The 17,317-nt window shown below is 39.3% G+C and overlaps 4 protein-coding genes and 1 long non-coding RNA gene across 8 annotated transcripts in view; 1 reads left to right on the forward strand and 4 right to left on the reverse strand.

Moving 5' to 3' along the window:
• Nucleotides 1-17,317, forward strand: part of LOC135264112 (uncharacterized) — a 247,325-nt gene that overhangs the window by 180,322 nt on the left and 49,686 nt on the right. The window lies entirely within an intron of this gene.
• On the reverse strand, nt 575-1,828 carry LOC135262498 (olfactory receptor-like protein DTMT). Its single transcript, XM_064349516.1, has one exon. The coding sequence runs from the start codon at nt 1,751-1,753 to the stop codon at nt 782-784; it is 972 nt and encodes a 323-aa protein (XP_064205586.1). The 5' UTR covers nt 1,754-1,828; the 3' UTR covers nt 575-781.
• On the reverse strand, nt 3,585-7,869 carry LOC135264096 (olfactory receptor 52K2-like). Its single transcript, XM_064352753.1, has one exon. It carries the CDS (start codon nt 6,344-6,346, stop codon nt 5,375-5,377), a length of 972 nt encoding a protein of 323 aa, XP_064208823.1. The 5' UTR covers nt 6,347-7,869; the 3' UTR covers nt 3,585-5,374.
• LOC135264098 (putative gustatory receptor clone PTE03) lies at nt 9,483-13,390 on the reverse strand. 2 transcript variants are annotated; one of them, XM_064352757.1, is made up of 2 exons: nt 12,591-13,390; nt 9,483-10,958 (listed from the first exon to the last, which is right to left on the reverse strand). In XM_064352757.1, the coding sequence occupies exon 2, from the start codon at nt 10,905-10,907 to the stop codon at nt 9,936-9,938; it is 972 nt and encodes a 323-aa protein (XP_064208827.1). In that variant the 5' UTR covers nt 10,908-10,958; nt 12,591-13,390; the 3' UTR covers nt 9,483-9,935. The 2 variants fall into 2 exon arrangements, with proteins under 2 accessions (XP_064208827.1, XP_064208826.1); XM_064352756.1 differs by having other exon boundaries at nt 12,491-13,390.
• LOC135264097 (putative gustatory receptor clone PTE03) lies at nt 13,539-17,275 on the reverse strand. 2 transcript variants are annotated; one of them, XM_064352755.1, is made up of 2 exons: nt 16,307-17,275; nt 13,539-14,675 (listed from the first exon to the last, which is right to left on the reverse strand). In XM_064352755.1, exon 2 carries the CDS (start codon nt 14,622-14,624, stop codon nt 13,647-13,649), a length of 978 nt encoding a protein of 325 aa, XP_064208825.1. In that variant the 5' UTR covers nt 14,625-14,675; nt 16,307-17,275; the 3' UTR covers nt 13,539-13,646. The 2 variants fall into 2 exon arrangements, with proteins under 2 accessions (XP_064208825.1, XP_064208824.1); XM_064352754.1 differs by having other exon boundaries at nt 16,207-17,275.

Genomic DNA, 17,317 nt, shown 5'->3' on the forward strand with positions numbered 1-17,317 from the left:
TTAGTATGTTAAATCTTAAGTTCCAAATTAAATATTAGTCTTGTGTTTAAATGCCATTTCTAAAGTAAATCTTTAGCCAAACCAAATATTTCATTTAAGTGTTTTAAAAACTGGACTTATGAGACCCACGTCTTGATGACAGACATCCCAATGGAGGGAGGAGGAGAAATGGCGAGCTTTAGTGATGGGGTTCTTAATGGTCTTCTAGAAAGACACTGAAACTTAATGTTTCAAGGACTATATTCCTGTTTGGCATGGACTATTGAGATTTACACAGAGGGCATCTGTAATAACCGTTTAACATGTCTGACGTGACTAAGCGTTTGTCTACACAGTGTCTGTGAATGCCACTGTGGGTTGCCTTAGCTCCCTTAGGATGTTTACTCCTCAGTACAGTGATCCTCAGTTCTGTCTGCAGTGCCTGCTGGCTTTCTTTTCTACCTTAAAGACAGCAACCATTTTAGGCCTAAGAAACCAAGTGAGGTGATTTATTTGTGCAATCAACTGCTTTAATTGATCTATAAAGCGATTCGCAATGGAAAAAAAAAGTATAAACTCCTGTTGAAAGAGAGTCCCTCAAACATGTCTTGTATATTTTACCCATCTAATGAAAAGCACTATTTATACTGTACTTATTTACCTGCTTGTTATTCATATTGATCACTGAGTTCCAATTCATTGGATTCAATTTAATTGCTCTTACAGTTCACAGTTGAGTGGAGAGTTCAAAAAAATAAACAGTCATAATTGCTAGTCAGTCATTTGGAATTAAAACATTCATTCATTTATTCCTTACAGCAAAGTTTATCTTCTTTCTTCTGTACAGCTTTTTAATGCATTCTGTGAATTCTTCTGTTTTCAAAGAGTAAATGATTGGATTCAGCATTGGTGGCAAGACAGTCGTCAGAGACATGTTAACTATCCAGGCGTTCAGTTCAATGGCAGAGCCCATTGCAAAGGTGGTGCATATAGGAAGATAAAACACACTCACCAAGATCAAATGAGAGGTGCAGGTCTTCATGGCTTTGAGGCGCTCAGAAGCATCTGCAATTTTAAAGATTGCTCTGCCTATACATACGTATGTACATGTGATGAAAAATACCGGGACCCAGAGAATTGTAACAGGATGTGTCCAGTTTATGATTGCACTTGGAGGGTGCTCATCGCATGCCAAAAGTTGTACAGCTCCATGATCACAGAAAAAGCTGTTTACCACAATGGATTTGCAGAATGATATTTTGTCGATAAAAATCACAGCTATGGAAGTGGCCGTTCCTGAAAAAATCCATAATATGGTTGTGATCACGAACATTGATTTATTAGTCACAATCTCATTGTATCTGAGTGGAAAGCATATAGCAACAAATCTATCATAGGACAGAAGAGCAAGAATGAAAGACTGCACAGAGAGAAACCAAAAAACAAAAAACATATGAGTCAAGCAGGCCGTGTAGGAGATTAAATGTGATTTAAACAGCAAGGTGTCAAGCATCTGAGGAACAAGTGCAGTGCTTCCACACAAGTCAGACAAAGCCAAATTAAAAACGACAATGTATTTTGGAGTGTGGAGACGGTGGTCAGTGTAAATCATAAACATGACAAAGGCATTTCCTAGTAGACTCACAGCATAAACGAAGGACAAGAACACATAGTAGTAGTTTGCGTGGGGAATACCGGCAAAACCACTTATGACAAAGAACTCAGGACGCACAATACTGGCGTTATTAATGGAGGTTGAATTCAGGGGACTCATCGCAGCTTTGCCAGCTCCTAGCTGTTTCTCACCCCCTGAAAAACCAGTCCTTTAGGACCTGGAAATAAAAAATAGGTTAACCTAAAGCAATGAATTCCTGAAACATGACAAAGTTAACAATGTTTGGTTTATCAAAATACTCAGCTACAGAAACCCCGGAAGCTCAGATTTATTAGTAATTATTCATTAGTGAATGAATAAACAAAATAAATAAATAAATAAAATAAAAGGCAATAAAAAATTCCCAGGCTTCATTCAATAAATTCTACGTTATCATACTCCCAGTGAAAAATGTGTGACTTCATAGAACGCATAAAAATCATGTTACAATCCCCTGCAACCCAAGCGCCTTCACCTTAATCCCCATGTCCCCTTTTGATTTGATAAAAAAATATTATAATTTCTATTCTTATTGTTCCTGTCAAAAATGTTCACCCATTAAATTTGGTGAGTTATACACTGTACAATAATCAGTTTTACCTGGTTTATTCTGCTCTTTTCTCACTTTCACAATTTTGAGCACCTGACCCTCAAAAGTTCTCTGTTAGCACAGCTCTGCATAACACCTAACAATCATGTTACATACTCATTACATCTCTACATCTTTTTCTGTTACGTTTGTATCACCCTACCCTTCAGTTTTAATAGAATATGCTGATAGTTTAATCACATAGAAACCTGACAATGAGAGCTTAATGATGAACAATATCTATAAATAATTTTTACAATGCAATATTTTACTTTATGCATTTTCTTTCAGAAATTCTCAAAGGGAAAGTTTTTTTGATGCAATATATATCTTGATACATTTTTTAAAAGACGGTAAAATTATTTTAGATTCAGTTTTCATTTAGAATAATTGCCGCGCGCTTCAAGCTACGCAGAAAAAGGCAGCTTTTTGAAATAAATAAATGAAGGGCTACGTTAAGGCGTAGCTAATACTTACCAATAATTTTTTGCAAACTGCACAGACCAAAAATGTCAATGCACCGTTTCTCATTTAGAAGACCTCTTTTTCTAATAGGAAACCAATGTACTTTGATGTTTCTCTTTTAGAGGATGAATGTCCTTGAACTTGATGATAGTTCAGTTGGAAAAGTCTGTGGTGAGACAAAGCGTGCGCTGTGATTCTTATATCCTGGAGTGTTGACACAGAACATTACCCTAAGGGAACAGAAAGCAGAAAAAAAGAAAAAAAAAAGATCATGTGATATGCATGCAACATGACATAATTATAGAGACTTATTCTGTACTCCTTGTTTGGGATTATTCATTTATTAATTGCTTTTTTGTTTCTTTGGTTGGAGCCTCATTCTCAGGACTGGGCCTATGGCATAACTGTGACTATTTCAGGTTTGTGTATGTATGAGTGAGCTTGAAACATTGTGCTGATAAAATGTGAAATGGATGTTTATTGGATGTTTATTTGTTGAAGTTATAACCAGCATTCAAATAGCGACACACTGGGGGGAAAAAAAAAAAAAAAAAGAAAATTGAAAGAATAATTACCATAGATAAAATGGGCACACATTCTGGTTTCTGTTTGAGTACAGAAACAATAATTATAATTATAACTGCAAGTGGTAATTAATGTGGTCTAAGCAGCATGTGATAATGACTTTTTAAGATGAAGGGGTATATTTGATTCACCAATTTTAGCATGCTGCCTCAGATGAAAATCTTACACATGTATGCCCAGTTTAATGATGATTCATTTGGTGAAGCTCAGCCTAACGGCCTAGGATTCGTTTGCGAAAGCTGGTTCATTATGGATGTAAATTCTATGATTTTACGGTAACCGTATCCGAAGATACACTTTTGAAAACTTGCATTTTAGCTACAGCGCCTCCTAATGGCTGACTGATCCCAAATTTTACAAGGTCGCACCAAGAGGTCAATATATCCATCAAGTTTCATGATGATCAGCAATTGCTATTGCCTGTCAAATGGCTGCTTTACTCATCATTGCTTTACCCCCTGCACCAGGCTTATTGGTCCACTGTCCACTATTCAGCATTCACGTTCCCTTGCCTATACTTAAGAGTAAGCTGATAGTTCTTCAGCTGAGTGGCCCACCACTGTTTTGTAGCACTGGGTAGACCCATCTCCAGGTGCACCAGGGAGTTGTTGTTCAATTTCAATTCAGTTTTATTTGTATAGTGCTTTTTACAGAGGCCTAACAAGGATGTTTACAGATCAGTAAGGCAACAGAAACAAAGCAAAAAGAGCAAACACCAGGCCTGAACCCGAAAAAAAAAACAATATACAGCCAAAGGTATATGGACATGTGACATCCAACATCTCATTAAAAATTATGGGAATTAATATGGAGTTGGTCCACCCTTTGCTGCTGTAACAACCTCCACTCTTCTGTGAAGGTTTTGTACTAGATGTTGGAGCATTGCTGCAGGGATTTTCTACCATTAAGCCAGAAGAGCATTCGTGAGGTTGGACATTGATTGGGCACTTCTCACAGTTGGTTTTCCAGTTGATCCCAAAGGTGTTTGATGTGGCTGAGGGTCAGGGCTCTGTGCAGGCCGGTCAAGTTCTTCCACACCATCCTCAACAAAACCATTTCCATATGGACCACGCTGTGTGCCCGGGGCATTGTCATGCTGAAACAGGAAAGGGCCTTCCCCAAACTGTTGTAAGGCAGCTTAGAAAATTCAGCATCAGGCCAGACACACTGCTCAGTCTAAACAATATTAGGACATCACAAACATTGCAGTATGGATATACAAATAATAGCTACATGTGTGATGTCTGCCTGTTATACAGATCACAAAAACTGCTTCCTTTTGCATCACACTGAATAGGGAGACATAGAGGGAAAAATGTGAGGGAAAAAGATATGACTGAGTTAAAGAGTAAAATAATAAAAATTCAGTGTCTGTCTTATGTTACCATCACAACTAAAGTATAAGGTTTTAGTTTTAAAACTAGCACAACTGTGTCTTAGAGTATTCTTTCTGAGAAGCATAATGACAATTTCGGCAATTTTTAAGTTTTCAGTTGCGTGGTTGGCTGAGTCTCACTGGGTAAATTTTTTTTACAGCAAAGATGCAAGGGTGTTTTCAGTAAACTACAATACAACTTCATAACATTACACTTCACATTTGAGGCCAAACACCAAGGCCTAAAATTACATAGATGTTACTCAGTTGAAAATGTAAATTTACTGTCTCTATCAGGGTTCCCACTCATTTTAGGAAATCATTTTCCAGGACTTTTCAAGGACAATTTCCATGACTTAGAGTCTTAGACTTACAGACATGAAACATGGACAATGGTAGCCCAAAGCCAGTGGTGGACCGGTGTCGGGGGGGGGGGGGGGGGTGGTGCTTGCAATGTGCAAGTACCATAACCATTCAAAACTGTGTGCTGCTGTGGAATCTCAGCAGCTAATAAAAATGAGAGAAGCGGAGAAAAATATGCAATCTCAGCTCTAAATATACAGTTTAATACCTTGATTAATAGCCTATCCTACATTTTTCCAGGACCTCACAAATATTTCCAGGACATTTTGTAAATTTTCCTCATTTTCCAGGTGTTTTCCATGACTGGAAAACTAGTTGATAAATTTCCAGGTTTTCCAGGACGAGTGGGAACCCTGGTCTATGCCTACCCTGACCACGCTGCAACCTTGAACTTCTGAAACATGGCCAGCACTCTGTTCTTGATTTCTTTGGTTGCCAGGGAATACACAATGGGGTTCAGGCAGGGTGGGATGCATTTGGCCAAAGACAAGTTTAGGATCCTGACATCTGGATCGAGTTGGAAGAAGAAAAGTTCGATGATGTACACCGTCGTGATCGGCACGTAGAAAATCGCCACGAGAACGAGATGTTCTGTGCACGTTAACAGTGCTTTGTACCTGCTGTCTAAATTTTTCATTCGAAACACGGCTGTCAAAATGCAGATGTATGACATGATAATTAAACTAAGGGGCACAAACACAATAAGTAAACTCAGAGAAGAGGCAGTGGCCCACTGCAATCGGTTGTCATTGCAAGCCAGTCTGTACATGGGAGTGTAGTCACAGAAGTAGCTCTGAACATTGAGCGAATTACAGAAAGACAGTCTGGTCATGACTGTGACTGCGAACACAACAACGCTTACACAAAATGACCAAACAGCGACTAAAATACTGATCATGACAGTGAGTGAGTTGATAGAGCTCTGTCTCAGTGGGAAACATATCGCAATTAACCGGTCATAGGCCAGTACGCTTAGGGAAAACGACTCTAATGAGACAAAACAGTAATAGAAAAACATCTGTGCCAAACACGCGTTGTAGGAAATAAAGTTATCTTTCGCGAGAAATATCTTGATCATACGAGGGATAATAGATGTACTGAACATCAAGTCGACGACCGCCAGATTAGCCACCGCAATGTACTTCGGGGTGTGTAGGCGGTGATCTATCCATATAATGGAAAGAATAAAGCAATTGGATAAAACCGTTACAGTATAAACAACGGCGAGGAAAGTTACGTATACATCGCTAAACTTTAAATGGGTAAAACCGACAATGTGAAATCCAACTGGTCTAATAATGGAGTCGTTGGTGCTGGATGTGGTCAGAATACCCATTGGTCGTGTTTGGCGTTCAGGACCTCCGCGTGACTTCTTGTCTGGGCTCTGAGAGAGAAACGGATGAATGGCAATCAAAGCAAAAACAATATTCCGTAGCCACTAGTTCTCATTTACATGGCATTCAGTATTTAACAGATGCTCAGATCCATTCATACAGATCACTTTAAATCAATTTAGCGCACAGAGCTATAATGTATAGGCCACATAGGCGAGAGCGGGGAAATGACTAACGGTTTTCGTATTTGGCGCAATTCTGAAAATATTACCAGAGATAGATTAATAATTTTTGAAATACAAACAACCTACATCCCTTGGCTTTGACTACACATCACATTAGCGATCGGACTGAAAGTACCGAGAGTGAAATGTTACGAGATTGGAGTAAAAATTAACGTGGCGCAGGGTACACCTAACAGTCTTAATAGTTTTAAAAGTTAACACAAAGTACGGCAGTGCAATACAATTCCATGTTTTATGACATAAACAGTCTTTAATACATTTTTGATCATATTTATATGTTTTTCATGGCTTACCTATGTCGGTGAAAATCTATCACAAGACTACATGATTATTCTCCGGTTCCAGTCGAATGTCTATTCGATCCAAACAGCTGTGTCAATCGATGTCACGTGTCACCACGTTGCCTAAAGTTGAGTTAAATAAATGTACGAAGATCCCGTCTGAGTCTGATCCAGTCTGAACAAATCATATCAATTAGTTAATTGATAGTCGACTGACAACAGGTTAACAACCCCGTTCGGATTAATCTCGCAGCGTGACTGGGGTCTACACTTTTGCCTGGCTAACAGTCTTATTAAGTTAGTATGCGGTATGAAAACCGTGCGATCTGATAGTCACTAAACGACTGTTTACAGACTTTTGGCCACATCTCCCGAAATATTTATTGAACTGTCCCGCCGTTCGTTAGAGACTAACCTGAAATATGTCGTTCAAACTCGATGCATCTACCTAAAAAGGCCGTGTTGTATTTTACCCCGCTCTCGCCTACAGTATTAAAACACGCATGTAGTTTCCACACAGAACGAACCGCTTGAAAAAGAACCAAACCGTGGATCTGATGTTACGCATGCGTCTTTGGTAGACAGTCTCTTCTCCTCTCCCGATATGGCTCTTCTAGAATCGTTTCCAAAATAACGGCGCCTTCAACAAACACACGTAATTGTTTCCGTACACTATATTCAGGCCCAATACAGTTTATATGTGACCTGGAACGCGAAGGAAATATAATAACAAAATGCATAAACAGTTGTTCGCTTTTTTTCTTTGTTTTTCTTTTAAGTATTGCTACGTTGTTTCTTCTTATCCCCTACGTAAAAAAATGCGTTATTGCTGTCGAAAGTAAGCGTGTTGGTTTCTAACTCAGCCCTGGTGTTGAATGAATATCGGAAGAAGAAAAGAAAACTGGAAGATTAAGAGCGCAGAGTAGAATTGGCACAGTAGGAAAACGCTGCTCACCACTTCTCCTCAGCACAGGTCACTGTCGAAACGCGTTAGTCTTAATGTGCTTCTCCCCTCGTGCTGCAGAATATATCTCCTGGTGTGTGTGGAATGCGTGTACTTGGGAATTCTTCTGGGACATCAATGAAAATCCCTTGCCTGTTAAATGAGTAGGGCCTATAATCCCAGGGCTACCCAGCCCTGTTCCTGGTGATGTAGGACCATGCTGTAGGTTTTCACTCCAACCCAAACAAAGCGCACCTCATTCAACAGGTAGAAATCTCATTGAGCTGCTAATTAGTAGAATCAGATTAGCCAAATTAAAGTGGAAATGAAAACCTGCAGGATGGTAAGTCTTGAGGAACAGTGTTTGGGCCACCCTGAATAATCCAATTGGCCCTTTAGAGGCACTGATGAGGTCACAGTTTAGAATGCATTTTGGCATTTAGCAAGCCCTTCTATACAGACTGACTTACACACTCTGCATTTTTACGTTTATTGTACTCAGGAATTCAGCTAAGGCAGCCTATACCTTCTTTGTGGACACGCGCTGTGTCTGCCTGGGTATAATCTTAGTCCCTTGGGGCTTGTCGTATTGATGTGTGCACAATGAAGTTCTGTCGTGGTATGCTAGCAGAGAAACAGCGAGTGCTTATGAGTATCACACAATTGCCTCCCGTCTTGTATATTTGTGACATTATTACTGGCACAGCGGCAGTGCCCCACCTGAATGTAAAAATGCTACTGTTCAATTTGCAAGCAGAGTTCCTTAACTGTTATGATGTGCTACCGTTCAGTCGTGTCTAGTAATAAAGGTTGATGAATTGCCATTCAACAGGGTTGTCTGAATATGAGCTCCTCGGCATGGCATACAAAAGTACTGTTACCAAAGCAGTTAAAATTCAATGTGAAGTTTTTGTGCAAAGCCTTACTGCAGAACAACAGTATGCCCTGCGGATGGACTGAAAAACTGCCCAGGGTGTATTCGTGCCTCTCGCCGAATGCGCCTCCTGCAACTCTGACCAGGAATAAGTGCGTATAGATAATGGATGGATTGATGGAAAACAACAATCATAAACAAATTTAAGCAGAAAATAATATAATTATGATAATCACATAACCGTTCTAAGTATTAAAAGCTTGTTTCAGGAGACTGTATGTTTGTGTAGGGTGTTTTCGTTATCCTTCCTGATTTGTGATGGGACCCATTTTCTTGATTTCCAAAAAGTTCAACCTGGGAATTATAGGTTTTAGCTCGATTGTAGTGGTTGAGCTGAAATTGGCTTGTCAAATATTGTCAAATATCCAAAATAACCTTCATTGTACACGAAAAAAAAAAAAACTTTCTGGGTCAAAACCAGACACTAAAACTAAAATAACATCAAAAAAAGAAGGAAAAATAAACAGAAAGTGAGCTTTTTCTTTTCAGGATATTCTAAAGCTATTTTTTAAATAATCTGAAGGACATCTGATCTAGCATTTGCCCGATGGAGCTGGAATCCATTCCTAACATGGCAGTAGAAAAGAAGTCACCATTTAACAATAGACCACACAGCAGTTTTTATTTTATTTTATTTTATTTTATTTTTTTAACAACAAGATTTCACTGACAATGACAGGTCACAAGACAATAAGAGAGAAAATAAAACAGAATAATAATTAAGACAGCTGATTACGCAACCTGTAAACATTCAAATGCAATCAGTGGTTCACCTGGGAGTTTGGGGGGGGGGGGGGGTCTCCTGTATCGAGGGCGATATGCACAGGGGGCCTAACCCCCCCCCCCCCCCAAAGTAAGACCCGAGCTCTCCTGAAGGAACTAAGAACAAGTTGTTTTTTTTTTTTTTTTTTTTGGGGGGGGGGGGGGGTGTACTATTTCTTGAGATTGCCTGAGCTAGTTTTACTCACTCATTACATTTGCACATTGCTTAAGATAGAATGTGTTTCCAGTAAAATACAATTCAAATTTATTACATTGGACTTCACATTTTTCCAGGACCTCACAAATATTTCCAGGACATTTTGTAAATTTTCTCATTTTCCAGGTGTTTTCCATGACTGGAAAACTAGTTGATAAATTTCCAGGTTTTCAAGGTTTTCCAGGACGAGTGGGAACCCTGGTCTATGCCTACCCTGACCACGCTGCTACCTTGAACTTCTGAAACATGGCCAGTACTCTGTTCTTGATTTCTTTGGTTGCCAGGGAATACACAATGGGGTTCAGGCAGGGTGGGATGCATTTGGCCAAAGACAAGTTTAGAATCCTGACATCTGGATCGAGTTGGAAGAAGAAAAGTTCGATGATGTACACTGTCGTGATCGGCACGTAGAAAATCGCCACGAGAACGAGATGTTCTGTGCACGTTAACAGTGCTTTGTACCTGCTGTCTAAATTTTTCATTCGAAACACGGCTGTCAAAATGCAGATGTATGACATGATAATTAAACTAAGGGGCACAAACACAATAAGTAAACTCAGAGAAGAGGCAGTGGCCCACTGCAATCGGTTATCATTGCAAGCTAGTCTGTACATGGGAGTGTAGTCACAGAAGTAGCTCTGCACGTTGACCGAATTACAGAAAGATAGCCTGGTCATGATTATGACCGCGAACACAATAACACTTATACAAAATGACCAAACAGTGACTAAAATACTGATCATGACGGGGATTGTGTTGATAGTACTCTGTCTCAGTGGGAAACATATCGCAATTAACCTGTCATAGGCAAGTACACTGAGGGAAAACGACTCTAATGAGACGAAACAGTAATAAAAAAACATCTGCGTCAAACACGCGTTGTAGGAAATAAAGTTATCTTTCGCGAGAAACATCTTGATCATACTGGGAATAATGGTTGTACTGAGCACCAAGTCGACGATCGCCAGATTAGCCACCGCAATGTACTTTGGAGTGTGCAGGCGATAGTCTATCCATAAAATGGACAGGATAAAGAAGTTGGCCAAAACCGTTACAATATAAACAACAGTGAGGAAGCTTAAGTATAAATCAGTAAAGTTCAAATGGGTAAATCCGACAATGTAAAATCCCACTGGTCTAATAATGGAGTCATTGGTGACTGATGTGGTCAGAATGCCCATTGGTCGTATTTGCCGTACAGGACCTCCGCGTGACTGCTTTTCCTCTGGGCCCTGAGAGAGAAACGGATGAATGGAAATCAATGAAAGCATACAGCCACGTGACATTTCAGGCTAACGCTCCGTTCCCACTATATTTCTCATTTGCATGACATTTAATATTTAGCTGATGCGCTGATCTGTTACATTTAGTTATACAATAAATTGCACTATAGAGCTGTAGAGTGTATTTTCAATGGTATACAGCAGGGCAGGTCCAACTCTGTTCCTGGAGATGTACCATCCTGTAGATTTTCACCACACTGCCAACAAAACACACCTCATTCTACAGATAGAAACGTAATTGTTCTGCCGAATATTGGAGTCAGGTTTGACAAATTAGCGTCGGCATTAAAACCTGATGGTGGAACTCCAGGAACGGGGGTTGCCCATCCCTGTTCCTGGCATACAGGGTTTGTGGCCCAGCTGGAAATGGAACCCACAGCCACTCAGTCATATTCCTCTAACAAATATGCAACAATGAGAACCAAGCAAGCCATTGATCAGGAACAGGTGATTAGCTTATACTACATGTTTTTATTTAGTGCTTGGAAGGCTAAAATACGTTGCAACTTTTCTGCAGTAGTTTAAACCCATATTTAATTTAAAATTAAAATTTTGTGTCTGCTTACTCATGTAGGCCTAACTCAACAAAATAAAATTGTTCAAAAGCTGATTAAATAAACCAAATCAACACTATCAAACCCTTGTGCTGGGGAAATTTGCCCAATGACATTTCATACTTCCAGCATCATTGACATTTCTGAGCAGTGCGCATGTTCATTTCCCCTTGGGTAATTTCAGAATTTACGTATGATAGTATAACACTGACAGTATATGCTTAAAACCGTTCGGCTCCAAAAGCAGTGCGTGACGCATTACACAACCGGAATAATTCCCTTGTCCATTCTAAGTGAACGTGGTCGTTGGTCTTGGTGTTGGACGTTTAATCTACTTATCGTTAGATATTTAGCTTATACTTCACTAATAAAATTAGAATATCCATGAGAAATAAGTCATAGAACTGTAAGTGCAAATAACTAATAAAGCCTAACGACAAAGACAGCACGTGTACAATATTAAAACACATGCATTTAGTTTTAATAGAGACCGAACCGCTTAAGAAAGAACAAAACCGTGCATCTTAAATTACGCATGCGTCTGTGTAGCGTCTCTTCCTCTCCAGATGGCTCTTCTAGAATCGTTTCCAAAATGACGGCGCCTTCTGCAAACACACGTAATTGTTTCCGTAGGCTATATTCAGGCCCAATATAATTAATTTGAGACCATGAACGCGAAGGAAAAATGATAACAAAATGCGTAAACAGTTGTTTGCTTTTTTGTATTTTTTTTATGTATTACTACGTTCTTTCTTCTTAACCCCCGACCAAAAAGGAAAAAAATGCGATTCCGCTGTCGAAAGTAAGCGTGTGGCTTTCGAACTCAGCCCTGGTGTTGAATGAATTTCGAAAAAAAAATAAATAAATAAACTAGAAGATTAAGAGTGCAGAGTAGAATTGGTGGCACAGTAGGAAAACGCTGCTCACCAGTTCTCAGCGTAGGTCACTGTCGAAACGCGTTAGTCTTAATGTGCTTTTCCCCTCGTGCTCCAGAATATATCTCCTGGTGTGTGTGAAATGCGTGTACCTGGGAATTCTTCAGGGGACATAAATGAGGGTCCCTTGCCTGTTAAATTCGTATAATCCCAGGGCTACCCAAACCCTGTTCCTGGTGATGTAACACCATCCTGTAGGCTTTCATTCCAACCCCAACAAAGCACACCTCATTCAACAGGTACAGATCTCATTTAACTGCTAATTAGCCGAAGCAGGTATGCCAAATTAAGGCGGAAATTAAAACCTACAGGATGGTAGGTCTCCAGAAACAGTGTTTGGGAGCTCTGGATAATCTCATTGGTGCAACGATTTTCGGCATTTAGCAGACCGTCTTATCCAGAGCGATTTACACACCTTTTTTTTTTTTTTAACATAATATTTATATTGCATCCATTTATACAGCTGGATATATACTAAAACAATGCAGGTTAAGTACCTTGCTCATGGGTACAACTGAAATGTCCTACCCAGGAATCCCTATGACCTTTAGATTACAAGGAAAATTCCTTACCCATTATACTACACTGCCGCCCATGGTGAGAGTTAAGTGAGATCGTTTTAAAACCACTGGCTATGTTATCTCAGATATGATGCATATCTTAACAAACATTGCACACAAGTTATATAACAGCACATCAGTATTACAGGTTACAACATATTGCAGTTAATTTAGTGCATTTTGGGTTCCATTTAGTTTTTTAATTCATTCTTTGTGCAATTTGCATTCAATTGAGTATTATCTAACTCATCTGCAAGCATGCTCATATGAATACATTAAGACTGCTATAAACGTATTTACAGTAAATATCTACAATAGCCTTCATTGTACACAAAAACTTTCAGGGTCAAAAACTAAAGTAAAAAAATTAAAAGAAAAGAAACACATTTAACGTTTGCTTCCTGGAGCAGGAAACTATTCCTAACATGTCAGTAGAAATGTAAAGTAAAAGTCACCATTTGAAAGTAGACTTCAGAGAAGTTTTTTTTAATCATTATTTTTAATAAACCAGGTAGGTGCACGGAGAACATTTACCAATTAAATGGATCTTATTCATTTTAAAATGTAAATTTGCTGCAACTTTTGGCTCTACGCTTGCCCTGTCCACGCTGCTACCTTGATTTTCTGGAGCATAGCCAATATTCTGTTCCTGATTTCTTTAGTTGCCAGGGAATACACAATGGGGTTCAGACAGGACGGGATGCACGAGGCTAACGAATAGTTCAGCATTCTCACATCCGGATTGAGGCGGAATAAGAAAAATTCAATTATGAACACCGTTACAAGTGGCACATAGAAAATCGCCACTAGAACTAGATGTTCTGTGCACGTTGCAAGTGCTTTGTACCGGCTCTTCACAGTTTTCATTCTAAACACGGCTGTCAAAATACAACCGTATGAGACGCTGATTAAACTAAGGGGCACGAACATAATGAGTAAACTCAGAGACGAGGCAGCGGCCCACTGCAATCGGTTATCATTGCAAGCTAGTCTGTACATGGGAGTGTAGTCACAGAAGTAGCTCTGCACGTTGACCGCATTACAGAATGACAGCCTGGTCATGATTGTGACCGAGAACACAACAACACTCACACAAAATGACCAAACAGTGACTAAAATACTGATCATGACGGGGATTGTGTTGATAGTACTCTGTCTCAGTGGGAAACATATCGCAATTAACCTGTCATAGGCAAGTACACTGAGGGAAAACGACTCTAATGAGACGAAACAGTAATAAAAAAACATCTGCGTCAAACACGCGTTGTAGGAAATAAAGTTATCTTTCGCGAGAAACATCTTGATCATACTGGGAATAATGGTTGTACTGAGCACCAAGTCGACGATCGCCAGATTAGCCACCGCAATGTACTTTGGAGTGTGCAGGCGATAGTCTATCCATATAATGGACAGGATAAAGAAGTTGGCCAAAACCGTTACAATATAAACAACAGTGAGGAAGCTTAAGTATAAATCAGTAAAGTTCAAATGGGTAAATCCGACAATGTAAAATCCCACTGGTCTAATAATGGAGTCATTGGTGATTGATGTGGTCAGAATGCCCATTGGTCGTGTTTGCCGTACAGGACCCCCGCGTGACTGCTTTTCCTCTGGGCCCTGAGAGAGAAACGGATGAATGGAAATCAATGAAAACATACAGCCACGTGACATTTCAGGCTAACGCTCCGTTCCCACTATATTTCTCATTTGCATGACATTTAATATTTAGCTGATGCGCTGATCTGTTACATTTAGTTATACAATAAATTGCACTATAGAGCTGTAGAGTGTATTTTCAATGGTATACAGCAGGGCAGGTCCAACTCTGTTCCTGGAGATGTACCATCCTGTAGATTTTCACCACGCTGCCAACAAAACACACCTCATTCTACAGATAGAAACGTAATTGTTCTGCCGAATATTGGAGTCAGGTTTGACAAATTAGCATCGGCATTAAAACCTGATGGTGGAACTCCAGGAACGGGGGTTGCCCATCCCTGTTCCTGGCATACAGGGTTTGTGGCCCAGCTGGAAATGGAACCCACAGCCACTCAGTCATATTCCTCTAACAAATATGCAACAATGAGAACCAAGCAAGCCATTGATCAGGAACAGGTGATTAGCTTATACTACATGTTTTTATTTAGTGCTTGGAAGGCTAAAATACGTTGCAACTTTTCTGCAGTAGTTTAAACCCATATTTAATTTAAAATTAAAATTTTGTGTCTGCTTACTCATGTAGGCCTAACTCAACAAAATAAAATTGTTCAAAAGCTGATTAAATAAACCAAATCAACACTATCAAACCCTTGTGCTGGGGAAATTTGCCCAATGACATTTCATACTTCCAGCATCATTGACATTTCTGAGCAGTGCGCATGTTCATTTCCCCTTGGGTAATTTCAGAATTTACGTACGATAGTATAACACTGACAGTATATGCTTAAAAACGTTCGGCTTCAAAAGCAGTGCATGACGCATTACACAGCCGGAATAATTCCCTTGTCCATTCTAAGTGAACGTGGTCGTTGGTCTTGGTGTTGGACGTTTAATCTACTTATCGTTAGATATTTAGCTTATACTTCACTAATAAAATTAGAATATCCATGAGAAATAAGTCATAGAACTGTAAGTGCAAATAACTAATAAAGTCTAACGACAAAGACAGCACGTGTACAATATTAAAACACATGCATTTAGTTTTAATAGAGACCGAACCGCTTAAGAAAGAACAAAACCGTGCATCTTAAATTACGCATGCGTCTGTGTAGCGTCTCTTCCTCTCCAGATGGCTCTTCTAGAATCGTTTCCAAAATGACGGCGCCTTCTGCAAACACACGTAATTGTTTCCGTAGGCTATATTCAGGCCCAATACAATTAATTTGAGACCATGAACGCGAAGGAAAAATGATAACAAAATGCGTAAACAGTTGTTTGCTTTTTTGTATTTCTTTTATGTATTACTACGTTCTTTCTTCTTAACCCCCGACCAAAAAGGAAAAAAATGCGATTCCGCTGTCGAAAGTAAGCTGTGGCTTTCGAACTCAGCCCTGGTGTTGAATGAATTTCGAAAAAAAATAAAATAAATAAACTAGAAGATCAAGAGTGCAAAGTGGAATTGGTGGCACAGTAGGAAAACGCTGCTCACCAGTTCTCAGCGTAGGTCACTGTCGAAACGCGTTAGTCTTAATGTGCTTTTCCCCTCGTGCTACAGAATATATCTCCTGGTGTGTGTGAAATGCGTGTACCTGGGAATTCTTCAGGGGACATAAATGAGGGTCCCTTGCCTGTTAAATTCGTATAATCCCAGGGCTACCCAAACCCTGTTCCTGGTGATGTAACACCATCCTGTAGGCTTTCATTCCAACCCCAACAAAGCACACCTCATTCAACAGGTACATATCTCATTTAACTGCTAATTAGCCGAAGCAGGTATGCCAAATTAAGGCGGAAATTAAAACCTACAGGATGGTAGGTCTCCCGAAACAGTGTTTGGGAGCTCTGGATAATCTCATTGGTGCAACGAATTTCGGCATTTAGCAGACCGTCTTATCCAGAGCGATTTACACACCTTTTTTTTTTAACATAATATTTATATTGCATCCATTTATACAGCTGGATATATACTGAAACAATGCAGGTTAAGTACCTTGCTCATGGGTACGACTGAAATGTCCTACCCAGGAATCCCTATGACCTTTAGATTACAAGGCAAATTCCTTACCCATTATACTACACTGCCGCCCATGGTGAGAGTTAAGTGAGATCGTTTTAAAACCACTGGCTATGTTATCTCAGATATGATGCATATCTTAACAAACATTGCACACAAGTTATATAACAGCACATCAGTATTACAGGTTACAACATATTGCAGTTAATTTAGTGCATTTTGGGTTCCATTTAGTTTTTTAATTCATTCTTTGTGCAATTTGCATTCAATTGAGTATTATCTAACTCATCTGCAAGCATGCTCATATGAATACATTAAGACTGCTAGAAACGTATTTACAGTAAATATCTACAATAGCCTTCATTGTACACAAAAACTTTCTGGGTCAAAAACTAAAGTAAAAAAATTAAAAGAAAAGAAACACATTTAACGTTTGCTTCCTGGAGCAGGAAACTATTCCTAACATGTCAGTAGAAATGTAAAGTAAAAGTCACCATTTGAAAGTAGACTTCAGAGAAGTTTTTTTTAATCATTATTTTTAATAAACCAGGTAGGTGCACGGAGAACATTTACAAATTAAATGGAT

Source organism: Anguilla rostrata, chromosome 9 (genome assembly GCF_018555375.3).
Source record: "Anguilla rostrata isolate EN2019 chromosome 9, ASM1855537v3, whole genome shotgun sequence".
In the NCBI taxonomy this organism is placed as follows: domain Eukaryota; kingdom Metazoa; phylum Chordata; class Actinopteri; order Anguilliformes; family Anguillidae; genus Anguilla; species Anguilla rostrata.